Raw genomic sequence first — 14,968 nt, forward strand, 5'->3', positions numbered from 1 at the left:
GCAGCATTACTAAGATTGTTTTGCACTGCACCTAAGACAAGTGCATCACTAGAAATATAAATTTAATATAAATATAAACACATATGGTATGAGGGAAAGAGACAAAGGACTCAGTTTTTCTGGGTTTCTGGGCATTTAAAGAAGCTGGCTGCAGAGTTTTCCTTTGGACCTGTAGCAGGTTTGAGGATCACTGGTCTTTCTCCTTCCATTTTGATGCTGTAATAATTGTCTGTGAAAGACAGGAACAGAAATTGAGAGCGTTTTAGTTGATTAAAACAAACTATAAAAAAAAAAAATTGTAGTAAATATAAATATTAGATGAAAAACTTAAATTAGAAAAATTGCCTTGGCAACTTAACCCCCCCCCCACACACACACACACAATATATATATAAGATAAAAGCTAATAAAAATATTAATCAGTAGTACTATAAAAGTATATAAGTAATACTAAAATACTGGCTGAGAGATGTATTGGTCAGGCTTTCAGTTGTCCTTCATGACAAATTAAGCTGCGTTCTGACATAAATCTCCACCCTGGTTGAGAAGTTCAGTGCTGGGACAGAATCCAGTACCAGCTTTAATGAATGACATAACACTCACTTTGAGTGAATACATAATACTTGTATCCCTCTTTCACCCTTGAGGGTACAGACACGGCTGAGGTCACCATGGTCGGAAATCCCCTCCAGGTCTTTGAGATATTGATCACTTGACCCAGAGCTGCAGCTGGGAAAAGAAAATATCCTAAAATGAATCAAAATGCTCAGAGCTGTGTTTCAGTTAAAAGTTAAGGTCATTTATCTGGTCTGTTAGGCCTCACATGGAACAAAATTTCCTGTTTGAAGTCTTGGTGAAACATCTGATCCAGGAAGTACTTTACATGGTATTTTCACTTTTACACGTTTGCACATATACTTGTCTACACACAACTTTCCCTTCTCCCTTCACATCTAATTTTTATAATTTTGTCATTTAAACATGATAAAAATTAAATTCTGTGTTGTTTGAAATGGTATTAATTTCTAATCAAATTTGTAATTCTTTACCAGCTTGTCGTCTGGCTCTCGTCCTCACTGTCAGCATAGGAATTCTTGTCTTTGTCCCACAATTTGGAGTAATCTGATATGTGTACTTTTGCGCCATCCCACCTGCAGAAATCAATTAGAAAATCAACACTTGACACACCTAATAAAAACAAGAAACCAAAGTGTGCTTACAGAATGTACATGTACCTTTTTCTTTTGATTCTTACCTCTTTTGAAGAAGATTACAGACTCTTTTCTGCTTCTGTACTTAGGTATAGGTAAAGCAGCTGTGATATGACCAATCTGTCCAAAGTCTGTGCTGATGGGTTTGGGAAAGCCAGAATCCATCACAGCATTCTCAAACCTCCAGTGGTTCTTTCCCTATGAAATAGGTGCAAACAGAACATCTCAGCTGTCACTGAGCATTTAATTTGACACCACTTCTGTTCTAATTTTCTGTGATTCTCAGCCTGTAGTGAATTTAAGTGTTTTATCCTAATGATTATCAACCTTGAAGAAGTAGGTTTTGCCCTGGCAGTTGCAGCTGGTGTAAACCGTGTCGATGGGAGATGGAATTCCCCACACACTTGTAATTAACTGAGGTGGATCAGGATTTCTATGTTTGTCCAGTGTCCAAAAATAATGTCCTATAGAGAAGAAACCAAAAGTGGCATTTCTTTCACACTTAACATTTGCTTTCACAGTTCCCTACACTTTGGAACTTTTTTTTCTTCAAAATTGTAATCTTTGTAAAATGGAAAAGATAAATGCTTTTTGAACCAAAAACAAATAGTTTAACTATAAAGCGAGTATGTTGTACCACCTGGTCCTGACCTCTGAACACCACAATGGTACCATTTCTGAGAGTTGTCAAACCACTGATTGGACGACCACTGCAGAGGTTAGTGTCATAATCATCTGTAAAAGGAAATTAAAAAAATTAAGAAACAAAGTAATACAGTTATCCAAAACTTTCTTTTAAAAAAAATCATAATTGAAATATTCATTCTAGCATGAATGTGTCAACACAGTTTTCAAATGGGAAGCTAGAAGGCTCTTGGTGCAAACAAATTTGCCACAATGAATATCAAACATGAAAAATCTTACCAGCTTGATAATCTTTAATACTATCTGTTTTGCCATTCTTGTCTGAGGTAGCATTAAGAGGTTTTTCTGCTGGTCTGATTGTAGCAATGCCACTAGGATCATTGTGAGTGTCCTTTTGTTCAGATTTGTCATTCTTCTCCATACTAGGTCGAGTAGGATTTTTTGTTGGTTTCACTGGAACAGGAGAGGATGGTGTCTTATTTGGAGCAGGGGTAGATCTAAGGACCTTGACAGATGAGAGTTCCTTTGGGTTTTCATTCTGTGCCTTGGTAGTCGTTTCAGTGACAGAATATTCTGCTGGTACTGTGCTAGTAGGACCTTCGGTTGGTGCTGTGCTTGTAGGGCCTTCCGTTGGCACTGTGCTAGTAGGATCTTCTTTTGATGCTGTGCTAGGACCTTCATTTTGTACTGTCACTGAAGGACATTCGGTTGGCGCTGTGCTAGTAGGACCTTCGGTTGGCACTGTGCTTCGAGGACCTTCTTTTGGTGTTGTGCTAGTATGACCTTCTCTTACCAATGTGCTTGCAGGACCTTTTGTTGGTACTGAGCTAGTAGGACCTTCTGTTGGTGCTGTGCTAGTAGGACCTTCTGTCGGCACTGTGCTTGCAGGACCTTCTGTTGGTGCTGTGCTAGTCAGACCTTCTGTTGGCACTGTCCCTGAAGTTCCTTCGGTTGGCGCTGTGCTAGTAGGGCCTTCTGTTGGCACTGTGCTTGCAGGACCTTCTGTTGGTGCTGTGTTAGTAAGACCTTCTGTCAGCACTGTGCTTGCAGAACCTTTTGTTGGTACTGAGCTAGTAGGACCTTCTGTTGGTGCTGTGCTAGTAGGACCTTCTGTCGGCACTGTGCTTGCAGGACCTTCTGTTGGCACTGTGCTTGCAGGATCTTCTGTTGGTGCTGTGCTAGTAGGACCTTCATTTGGCACTGTCTCTGAAGGACCTTTGGTTGTCCCTGTGCTAGTAGGACCTTCTGTTGGCACTGTGCTTTCAGGACCTTCTGTTGGTGCTGTGCTAGTATGACCTTCTCTTAGCAATGTGCTTGCAGGACCTTCTGTTGGTGCTGTGCTAGTAGGACCTTCTGTTGGCACTGTCCCTGAAGTTCCTTCGGTTGGCGCTGTGCTTGCAGAACCTTCTGTTGGTACTGTGCTAGTAGGACCTTCTGTTAGTGCTGTGCTAGTAGGACCTTCTGTTGGCATTGTGCTTGAAGGACCTTCTGTTGGCACTGTGCTTGCAGGATCTTCTGTTGGTGCTGTCCTAGTAGGACCTTCATTTGGCACTGTCTCTGAAGGACCTTTGGTTGGCCCTGTGCTAGTAGGACCTTCTGTTGGCACTGTGCTTTCAGGACCTTCTGTTGGTGCTGTGCTAGTAGGACCTTCTGTTGGCACTGTGCTCGCAGGACCTTCTGTTGGTGCTATGCTAGTAGGACCTTCTGTGCTAGTAGGACCTTCTGTTAGCACTGTGCTTGCAGGACCTTCTGTTGGTGCTATGATAGAAAGACCTTCTGTTGGCACTGTGCTTGCAGGATCTTCTGTTGGTGCTATGCTAGTAGGACCTTCTGTGCTAGTAGGACCTTCTGTTAGCACTGTGCTTGCAGGACCTTCTGTTGGTGCTATGCTAGAAGGACCTTCTGTTAGCACTATGCTTGCATGAACTTCTGTTGGTGCTGTGCTAGTAGGACCTCCTGTTAGCACTGTGCTTGCAGGACCTTCCGTTGGTTCTGTGCTTGCAGGATCTTCTGTTGGCAATGTGCTTGCAGGACCTTCTGTTAGCACTGTGCTTACAGGACCTTCTGTTGGTGCTATGCTAGTAGAACCTTCTGTTGGCACTGTGCTTGTAGGACCTTCTGTGCTTGCAGGATCTTCTGTTGGCGCTGTGCTTGCAGGACCTTCTGTTGATGCTGTGCTAGTATGACCTTCTGTTGGCACTTTCCCTGAAAGACCTTCTGTTGGTGCTGTGCTAGTAGGACCTTCTGTTGGCACTGTGCTAGTAGGACCTCCTGTTAACGCTGTGCTTGCAAGACCTTCTGTTGGTGCTATGCTAGTAGGACCTTCTGTTGGCATTGTCTCTGAAGTACCTTTGGTTGGCCCTTTGCTAGTAGGACCTTCTGTTGGCACTGTGCTTGCAGGCCCTTTTGTGCTTGCAGGACCTTCTGTTGGTGCTGTGCTTGCAGGAACTTCTGTTGTTGCTGTGCTAGTACGAACTTCTGTTGACACTATCCCTGAAGGACCTTGTGTTGGCACTGTACTTGCAGGACCTTCTGTTGGTGCTGTGGTAGTAGGACCTTCTTTTGCCACTGTGCTTGCAGGACCTTCTTCTAGTGCTGTGCTAGTCAGACCTTCTGTTGGTGCTACGCTTGATGGACCTTCTTTTGGATTCTCATCAGCAGGGAGCATGGTGCTTGCATCTGGAGAGGACAAAACTATTACAATTATGGTCGACATGCACATTAAAAAACAGTATTTGCTGGGACATCACTTTGATCAAATACAAGTTAAATGTTTAATTTTGCAATCAGCAATATATTTTTTTGTGAACAAATGTTGCTTTTTGTGGAATTTTGAGTATAAACAGTATAAAAAAATGTGTCTGCTGTATAGTCATCTGCTTTTTCAATTGTCATAACCAAATGTCAATGTAAACTATTTTATTAGTGACAAAGAGAAACACTTATCTCCAATCCCTTCATCATTGTTCATCTCCTCATTGGAGTTTTCTACCAAAAAAAGACCTCACAACTAAACTTTAAGAATACTGTTACAAAATCAACAGTTGCATGAAGCAAAAGATCAATACACTTGTATTAGTTAATTATTTGTGACAAAGCTACAGTACTTATACCTGTAGACTTTTTATTCTTTATGTTTAGGCATAAGTTATCGGTCCTTTGAGCTGTGGTGGCAGTGTTTCTTGGTTTTAAGGTAGTATCTGTGACAATCACAGAGATATAAGAGTAAAATCAGGGAAAAATTAGAAGCATGCAAGTCAAGTCACCTTTATTTATATAGCACAGCTTTACAGTGTTAAACAAATGGATGGATGCATATGTAATTCCAAATTTCTGTTGTTAATTATTTGAATTAATAAATATATATTACCATTGAAATGTATGGGGTCAGTAAGATACATTTTTTAAAGAAACTAATACTTTTATTCTCCAAAGATTAATTAAATTGATTAAAAGTGAGAGTAAAGATTTAAGAGATTACAATTATAAACACCGTTCTTTTGAACTTTAGTCATTGGAAATTTTTGAAAAAAAAAAAGAAAGAAAAAAAGGACAACTAAGCAGCAAAAACATAATAATAGTAAGAAATGTTTCTTGAGCATGAAATATTATGATATATATATATATACAATAAATATTAGCATATTAGAATGATTTCTGAAGCATAATGTCACACTGAATTCAATTCAAGTTTCAATTCAAGTTTATTTGTATAGCGCTTTTTACGATACAAATCATTACAAAGCAACTTTACAGAAAATTACGTTTCTACAATATTTAGTTGTAGTTTATAAGTGATGACTGTCAGTTTGTGTGCATATGACAGGATTTTTCAGAAAAAATTATACAAGACATAGTCAACCAGATGATGAATATTATAAACAGCAATTATTATATGATGCAATCACACTTGTAGCAATATTTGTTAGTTCTGTATGTTGATTCAGGGTTGAATCAACAAATCAACACTGAAGACTAAAGTAATGGCTGTTGAAAATTCAGCTTTGCCATCACAGAAATAAATACAATTTTTAAAATGTTACATTTATTAAAAAAGAAAACAGCGATTTTAAATTAGAATAGTATTTCATAATGTTAAAGCATTTACTGTATTTTTGATCAGATACATCAAATACATGCAAATAAATGCAGCCATGGTGAGCATTAGTGACTTTTAGTGACAATTAACACACGTAGCTTCTATTAGCTTCTACACACACGTACTCCTTATAGTTTACAGTCAAGCACATGCTCTCATAATCAGTGCAGCACTATCACTATCGCAATGACAAAGATTGCCTCTACGAAAAGGCTCCCCACATCATATAGATAGATAGATAGATAGATAGATAGATAGATAGATTTTTTTGTAATGATGTTATACAATACAAAAACAAAATAAACTTTATTCCAAACATTTGACTGGCAGAGTTGATAGATACCCTGACTTACTTTGATCTGAAGAGCTTGTGGAGGCATATGCAAATAGCAGCACTAAGGACAAATATGTAGCCATCTCGGCTGCTCAATGTTGGAATCACCTAAGAGAGCCTGTTTCTTCACATGCATTGATCTTCACGTTTATATAGAGACAGGGTGCGTTGGTTTTCCCCTGTCTGTCCAATTGTACAGTCAGTGATGAATTATTAATCGTCTCATTTTTCAAGGGTGCGGTGATCCACATGGACAAACAGACTTTTACAAAGTTCGCTGGGTGACATCACAGACTATTCCCATTAAAATGTTCCAGATGGGGGAAAAAGGTTGGACATAAAAATATGACATTATAAACAGGTGAGAAAGATTGGAGTGTACTTTTTACCCTTTGCTGGACCGGATCTGTCTGGCAATAAATATCAAAACAGAATTTAACCAGAAAATTATAAAAATGGAAGAATAAATAACAAAACTTTTGACGACTCTTAGAGACTAGTTATTAATTATTAGTTTGAAGGGTAATACTTTACAATAAGGTTTATTAGTTAACATCAATTACATAAACTAAGCATGAACAATATTTCTACAGCATTTAATATTTCTAGTTAATGTTAACTTCTGCATTTACTAATGCATTATTAAAATCAAAAGTTGTACTTGTTAACATTAGTTGATGCAGTGTGAATTAACATGAACTAACAATAAACTGTATTTTCATTTACAATCATTAACAAAGATTAATAAATACTGTAATAAATAGTGTTCATTGTTTTTTCATGTTAGTTAAAACATTAATGTATTAATTAAATAAACATTAATTAATAAATAAAAATTAATTAATTTATGTTCCTGTGGCTCAAGTGGTAGCGCATTGCGTTTGCGGCACAAGGTTGTGGGTTCGATTCCCAACCAGGGAACACATGTTAGGTAAAAACTGTTATACTGAATGCACTATAAGTCGCTCTGGATAAAAGCATCTGCTAAATGCATAAATTAACAAATGGAACGTTATTTTAAAGTGTTACCGTTTGCAGTTATTAATAAACATTATTTCATTTTACATTTAAATATTTTCCTGTGTGTGTGTGTGTGTATATATATATATATATATATATATATATATATATATATATATATATATATATATATATATATATATATATATATATAGTGTTATTTATATTGCACGGATACTTTTATTTTATTAGAATTTTTTTCTTAACTTATCTTTATATTTATTATTATTTATTATTATTATTTTATTATAAATAATTATAATTAATAATAATTTATTTATTTTTCAGGAGACACTGTTTTCCAAATGAATGTTGTTCAGTGCTTTGACGCAATGTATTTTGTTTAAAGCACTATATAAATAAAGGTGATTGATTGATTATTATTATTATTATTATTATTATTATAAATAATAATAATATAGTACTATTACTTCTACTACTACCACTTATTAATACGTTTATAAGTAGTTCAATAAAAACCACCAAGAAATAGCTCTTGTACAGTTTGGTCAACCAACCACCACACCACCGACGGGAAAACCACTGACAATGTACCGGTGGATACGAGTCAGCTAAACCTATACAGTGGACTTTAAACACCTTCATATGCAGGCGCCTGGTACAAAAACTTGTTTAGAAATGAATCCAATTGAGTAAAATGCTGAGCTAAATGACAGGCTTGAAAGATATATTCCCTTTTTAAGCGTTACCCCTTTACAACAAGATGGTTTCGTCCAAATCCATAACAGGAAGAACCGGTGTTTATCGTTTGCGAACAGGAAGTTGTGCGTCGTTCCGTAGTCGATGCAGTCTGTCAAATCGACTGATTTGTTGTAGAGCCCATGAATTTGAAGTGTTTTTTCGCAGCTCAGAGACTTGGTCGAAGTTAACGGAAAGCAGACGCTGCTATTTTTTTGTTGTTGCAATAATGGTGTCTGCTGGATAGGAAAACTTAGGTTTTCTTAGGCAATTCGCTTCCTGCGAGGTGACACAGGCATACAGGTACAGCTGTCCTGCAAGGAATAGATCAGAACACTTAATAAACTCTTCTCCTGAATACCGAGTAACAGTTAACAAGCGAACCAAATCAGTCTATGACGTTAAAAGCTTGTCCAGTGTGTTTCTTGATACTGTATAAATATGCTCTGCCCAGAATCCCTAAAATGACACGTTGACTGAAAAAGATGAATGTCATTGTAACCTGCCAGTCAACACTGCGACCACTTAGTCTGAATATTATTTTCAGATTGTTCTCAAAACCCAGGTTAGAGCGTTGAATACATATTGTAAATAACATTATCCTGCCTTTTGACATCTCGCATGCTGTTTATCATTGCATGTCCACGAATACTCAGTTACCCAAATGTAAAAGGTTATTGTATTGCCTTGATTTTGACAGTCTGTCGTCACACTACTCCAGTATATCAATTAAAAGCTTGTGAAGCCAAAATCTGTTTGTTATAAACAATTCTGTTATTATCAGCATACATATCAAGGATATATTTATGTGCACTTTTTTTGTAGTACAGGTATTCTTTAATTTTTTTTTAAGGACCGCGTGATAGGCAGACGATACCACCTCATTGTAAGGATGGGTGCTGAGAGCAGTGCGCTGCCAAGCTGTGTGCTGGAAGAGCCGTTGCTGACACTGCCGTCTGGTCTTACCATGTACTCTGCCCTCCTCCGGGATGGCAAGCCTGCCTCGGTCTTTGTGCATAAGCAAGACAATGAGGATAAAGTCAGTAAAGCTGCCAAGGTAAATGTAAACAGCTGCTATGTAACCTCACCAATGACATACATTATCTGTCAAAAGTTTGGACACCTTACTCACACATTTTTTTAAATTAATATTTTCCACATCTTAGAATAATAGTAGTCACTTAATACAAATTATACATCTTCCTTTACAGCATCTGAAGACATTAAGGCATCCATGTCTTCTTCACTTCCTGTCATGCTCAGTGCAGGATGGAGGCATACATTTAGTGACAGAACCAGTTCAACCATTAAAACGGCTGCTAGACAATGTTACTCCAGAGGAGATCTGTGCAGGCCTCTATGACCTGTTGCAGGCACTAGTCTTTCTGCATGACAGGGTAAGATGCATTTTATTATTATATTATGAATAAATATATATTAAAATATTTATTACGTTTTTTATTTTTTTTAGACACTTTAACTAAATATTTTATCTTTCTCTCATCTCTTAGGGTAAATCAAGTCACAACAATGTGTGCATATCCTCAGTGTTTGTCAGTGAAGATGGCCATTGGAAACTCGGGGGGATGGAAACTGTCTGCAAGTTTTCAGAGGCAACACCAGAGGTGACATCCGTAACTACTTAAGTTCTTGTTTCAAAAGATAAAAGGAAATTTAATGAAATTTAATGGCATGGCACTGGTTACAATTTGTTAAATACCTTTAATAACAAATATAGGCAGTACTGTAACACTTTGTATGTGTGACTTCCTCTCCAGTTTCTCAGAAGTATCCAGAATGTTAGGGAAAACAGTGCCATTCCTCCTGAGGAGAAGGTAGGGACCATATTTGTATTTATATTATAAAGAAATAAAAACTTTGACTCTACAAGGATGTATTGACAGTAATATAGTTATGATGTTAAAAGATTTCTATTTCAAGTATATCGAAGTATCAGAGAAAAACAAATTTACAAAAAAAACAACTGTTTTGTAATAGCAAGAATAATACAATAATAATAATACTTATACACCAAATCAACATATTAGAATAAAAATTCAACTTTGTCGTTTTAGGAATAAATTCCATTTTCTAAAATATTAAAATAGAAAACAGCTGTTTTTAAATTGAATAATATTTTACAATATTACGTTTTTTTAACTGCGTTTAAAATAAATGCAGCCCTGGTGAACATAAGAGACTTCTTTCAAAATAATTTTTAAAAATCCTTCCAACCCCAAATATTTGAATGGTAGAATATGTAATCCTATTCCGATTTGTTCCCAGAATTTACAAGGCCTGGGACAAATTAAAAACTGACAACAGTCCTGATTGTTATGACTCAGCATTATAATAATGTTTTTTTAATAATCTATTTGTAGCTTGAAGGATTCCGAACTCTTCCCGACAATCATGCCCACTCCCGAGACGCCTTTTCATTCGGGGTAATCGTGGAGGCACTTCTTCCACTTCTGACCGGACATGGTTAGTAACACTCTTAATTCAACAGACGCATGTAAAGCAGGCTGAGCATGTCTAAGGTTCATCCTGCTGTGGCAGTTTCTAAGCCTTTACTGTATAGACATTGTGACATAATTGTTAATGGACTGACAAAACTATTTTACATGCGGGGTACAAGTTTTTAATTCAGGGCAGGTTATGATGACTTAATGTTCAATAAACAAAATGATCGACAGGAGCACTGTAATGGTGACGCAACCTTTTGGCTTTTATGTTTCATGTTTATTGGAGCAGGGCCTCACTAAAAACATGCTCTGTTGTTTTTGTGCTATCTTTTTTTTTCTTATTTAGTCTCACTCACTAAATTGTGGTGTTTTTCCATTCCCTCTTTCATGCATGTTTTTATTTATTTTCCATGTCTGTTCCCCATTTTTGTAACCTCCATGTGCTCCTCCGCCTAAATGTACTTTCTGTCTCAGTCTCAGATGATTTGTTGGAGAGTCTAAAGAACATGCTGCAGGCCAGCCTCTTGACCCCTGACCCCATGTCTCGCCCATCTCTCAGCAGTTTGCTGACTCACAAGTTCTTCAGGTTCGCTCTGATTCAATTCTGATCAATCGGGGTCTTTTGAATCCATTTAAATGTTAATTTTGCCTGTATTGACGTAAGATTATTATATGATAATTAAATTATTTAAATACCTAAACATTGCCATATTTAATTCTTATAGAAATGACTTCTTAGATATCATGAATTTTATGAAGAGTTTGACCCTGAAAAATGAGGAGGAGAAGAATGAATTCTTCAAGTAAGCTTCCCTTTCAAAGGCATGATTGTATTACTCTAAAAGGGTGAAGTGTTGTGCTTGGATAACTAAGTGCGTTTCTGCAGGTTTCTCTTGGACCGGGTTCAGAACCTCCCAGAGGAGTTAATAGCTACACGTCTGGCTCCTAAATTGCTCAATTCTTTGGTGTTTGCGGAGCCCATGGCTGTCAAAAGCTTTCTTCCTCACCTCTTACGGCCTAAGCAAGGCAGGAAACCTTTAGGAGATGCTTTTTGTACACTTGTTTAGTTGCATTAGTCTTAGTTATGAAGTTGACGTCTGTTTTTTGATGTACAGACTCGAGTGTGAGCGCCGGTGAGGAGTGTCTTCTGTCTTTGTCTTTGTATCGGAGATACGTGGTTCCTCAGCTCCTTAAGCTCTATAAGGTGAATGAGGAGCACGTCAGGATTGTGCTTCTCTCCCACATTCACATCTATGCTGAGTTCTTTCCTCACGAAGAACTGAAAAATCAGATTCTTCCTCAGGTACTGTGGAAATGTATGTGTTTATCAGTAGCTTAATGAAACTGAATTCTTTCGAAAAATGAGTAGTTCAGGATGTTTTTAAGTTGATACTGGGATTGTTTCAGTTTTTTCCCACACTTTATCTCTCAGGTTTTGCTGGGAATGAGAGATACGAATGACTCACTCGTCGCAATGACACTACAGAGTTTGGCTGTGCTTGTCCCGTTGCTGGGTGCCCAAGTGGTTGTTGGTGGGGAGAGGACTAAAGTCTTTAAACGGACTACGCCAAACTTCACCAAGTCCACAGAGGTCACCCCAGAGAGTAAGACACGTCTGTTGAGGCACTTTTATAATGAGAAGGAGTTTAGTCTAATTCTCTGATTATTTTACTAAACAAGTTGATCAGCCCAATTCATTTCTGTTTTGATTCATCTGATACGTATTTGTCCCATTCTAAACATTTATGCTGCTGAAGTTATTATAGTTATTATATTTACCTATATTGAATGTAAATGTTATGTTTTACAATACATTTAATTATTTTTATTTTTTTTACAATCTCTCAAGACTGGTTGGAATAAGATAAAGTAAATATCAAATATCCTTCAGCCAGATTTATCAGTAAAGGTCTTCTTAATGGCTAATGTATTTAAAAATGAAATTAAGATATGAAGTATGAAACATATGGATGGTACTAATATTGCTTTGAGGCCACTGGAGGATGCTGCTGCATCAGTTTATATGTCATAGATATTTCTTTTCTAGCAGTGCATTCAGTTCCTCTTTTAGGGAAAGAAAAGAAATATATACTAATGTATATAATATAAACATTTTAAAACATTTGCACTGATTAAACTCAAATAAGTATTTCAGTTTAAAAATCATCAACTAATGTGAAGACTTTTAATATATTTAGATTTCTGTTTAAATTAAATGCTGTTCTTTGAACTTTCTATTCATAAAAAAAATCCAATAATTCCAAAGTAATAAATAAGTTTCACAAAAATATTAAGCAACAAAACTGTTTTCAGCATTTGATAATGATGAGACATTTTCTTGAGCATCAAATCAGCTTATTAGAATGATTTCTGAAGAATCATGTGACCTGAAAACTGAAGGACTTCCCTTTGATCCCAACCTTTTCCTCTTCAGCATCACCCGTGCATACTGTTGGGCCCTCACATCCCCACATCTCACAACCACCAAAGGTCCTGAATCTTTTCACTAAGAGCTCAGAGGACAAAAAGATGGTTTTAGACAATATGTATTCCTTCAAAGCAACTGAAAAGACCACCGCCCAGCACACCACATCAGAAAGAGCAGGTATGCCACAACTGATACTTTAAAGAGTTAACTACCTACTTGGTGTTTGAAATGACAACCCTTTTGAATCAAGTGATCTCTCTAGTATTAAGCAGCGAAATGAATGGGTGCAGAATGGGCACACAAGCTGCAGACAACACGAAAACTAACAGCACGGTGAGATCCGATGAAGATTGGCCTAACTGGAGTGACACAGAGGAGGCAGAAAAGGACAAGACCCAGTCAGTCCAGATTAACATTCGGTCAGCAGGCATCCCTGGTCAGAGCAACTCCGCTTTATCAGCTGACAATGAGGATGAAAGTGAGGAACCCTGGGATGATTTTGAAGGACTCAGAAGTGACCTCAGACAGGTCACACTTGACTCCTTTACCAGTGTCTGTACCTAAGGCATCAACAAAGAGCACTGCAATATCTCTGTCTGAATCTAGTGCCGGACCTCCAAGGCAGTCAAAAGCACTCAAACTGAACTCTAGCGTCAGAAGCAATCTAGATCATAACCATATCTCATTATGGGACACCGGTTGGAACCAGACAACTGACACCCTCAAACCCAGCAACACAAGTTTAGCATTAGAGCCCAAGCCAAAAAGCACAATCAAAAGCTCTGAAGCTGAATGTCTTGGGCAGGAGTTCACAATTGCAGTGAAGAAGAAGCCAGAGCCAGATCCAGAGCTAGACTTCTTTGCAGACATGGTCCCAGATATAAAGCTGTCTTCCTCATCTCTTCTGCTCCCTGTGGAGAGCTCAGTCAGAGAACCCAATACGGGACACACATCAGACCCATCAATAGATAAACTGAGACTTACTACCAAGTTTGCTGCTGCTGACTTGACTGAGGTAAGTTTAGCTATTCGCCCTGACATCCATTTCAGTTATTTAGACTACAGTACGATGACGAACTGATGCGATTAACTTTTGTGTTGCTTTCACAGACTGAGGCAGAAGGATGGGGCGATGACCTCAACTGGGAAGATGAGAATGCCTGGTGATCAGTGTGGTCTTCTACAGAAAGCCATATGAGAGATTTACTTTCAAGAAAACTGCTACATATGCCATCATGACATTATCACTAAAGGCCAATACAAAAATGTAGTAACTACGATTTAAGAGAGAAGTGTGTATTGTAAGATTCCCCCACCCTATACGATATGATATTCAATCTTTTGTTGCCATAGAAATTGTTCAGCTACAGAAAAAGGCTTTTGAAAGATAGCATGATGGACCTAAACATGCCAGATCCTTTTAGGCGTCCTTCAGTCATGTTGCACTGTGAAGGGGTATTTAACCTGGAAATGCATATACTTCTAATGTCAGGTTTCTTTGTGCCATACCGTTTTTTTTTTTTTTTTTTTTTGGTTCAGTGAGCCTTAGAGGACACACAGCCTCAACTTGAGAAGAAATATACAGACTCTAATTTGTGTTCATTAGATTTGATGAGCCCAACCTAATTTATTTGTATTATCAGCTGCTTATTAAATAAAATGGTTTTATGGTATTTGATCTGCTTTGATTTAATTTTTACATGTACGGTTTTAAGTTGTGAAAATTTTTCTTTTTTTTTTTTAATTACATCTAAGTCGCATAAAAAAAAAAATCGATTTATACATCTTATTGTGATAAATTAATGTTAATGTGTGTTGTTTTATACATTTACACCCACATCTCAACAGCAACTGAAGGATAAATCCAAATCCCCAGCCTACTTTTTCATATTCAAGCAAAGATCCCCCCACCCCCAGTTTTTTTACAAATGCTATTGCTTAATTGTCATAATAGGATGGCGGCATTAATATATTATGTTCAAGTTGTGTTGAAATAACCTACAATTACACTCGGAGGATTTAGAAAATTCAGGGCTGTAATTATGAGGATGTGAACACTTTTTTTTT

General features: G+C 37.3%; 1 protein-coding gene and 1 pseudogene across 1 annotated transcript; one reads left to right on the forward strand and one right to left on the reverse strand.

The window, feature by feature from the left end:
* Window positions 1-110: 110 nt before the first annotated feature.
* Window positions 111-4,524, reverse strand: LOC113062681 (proteoglycan 4-like). The gene is made up of 7 exons (XM_026232661.1): window positions 2,136-4,524; window positions 1,863-1,946; window positions 1,539-1,675; window positions 1,256-1,409; window positions 1,050-1,151; window positions 604-729; window positions 111-229 (listed from the first exon to the last, which is right to left on the reverse strand). The coding sequence occupies exons 1-7, from the start codon at window positions 4,522-4,524 to the stop codon at window positions 111-113; spliced, it is 3,111 nt and encodes a 1,036-aa protein (XP_026088446.1).
* Window positions 4,525-8,083: 3,559 nt separating this feature from the next.
* On the forward strand, window positions 8,084-14,579 carry LOC113062969 (protein-associating with the carboxyl-terminal domain of ezrin-like; annotated as a pseudogene).
* The last annotated feature ends 389 nt before the right edge of the window (window positions 14,580-14,968 follow it).

This window comes from Carassius auratus, chromosome 45 (assembly GCF_003368295.1).
Source record: "Carassius auratus strain Wakin chromosome 45, ASM336829v1, whole genome shotgun sequence".
NCBI classification, from domain to species: Eukaryota; Metazoa; Chordata; class Actinopteri; order Cypriniformes; family Cyprinidae; genus Carassius; species Carassius auratus.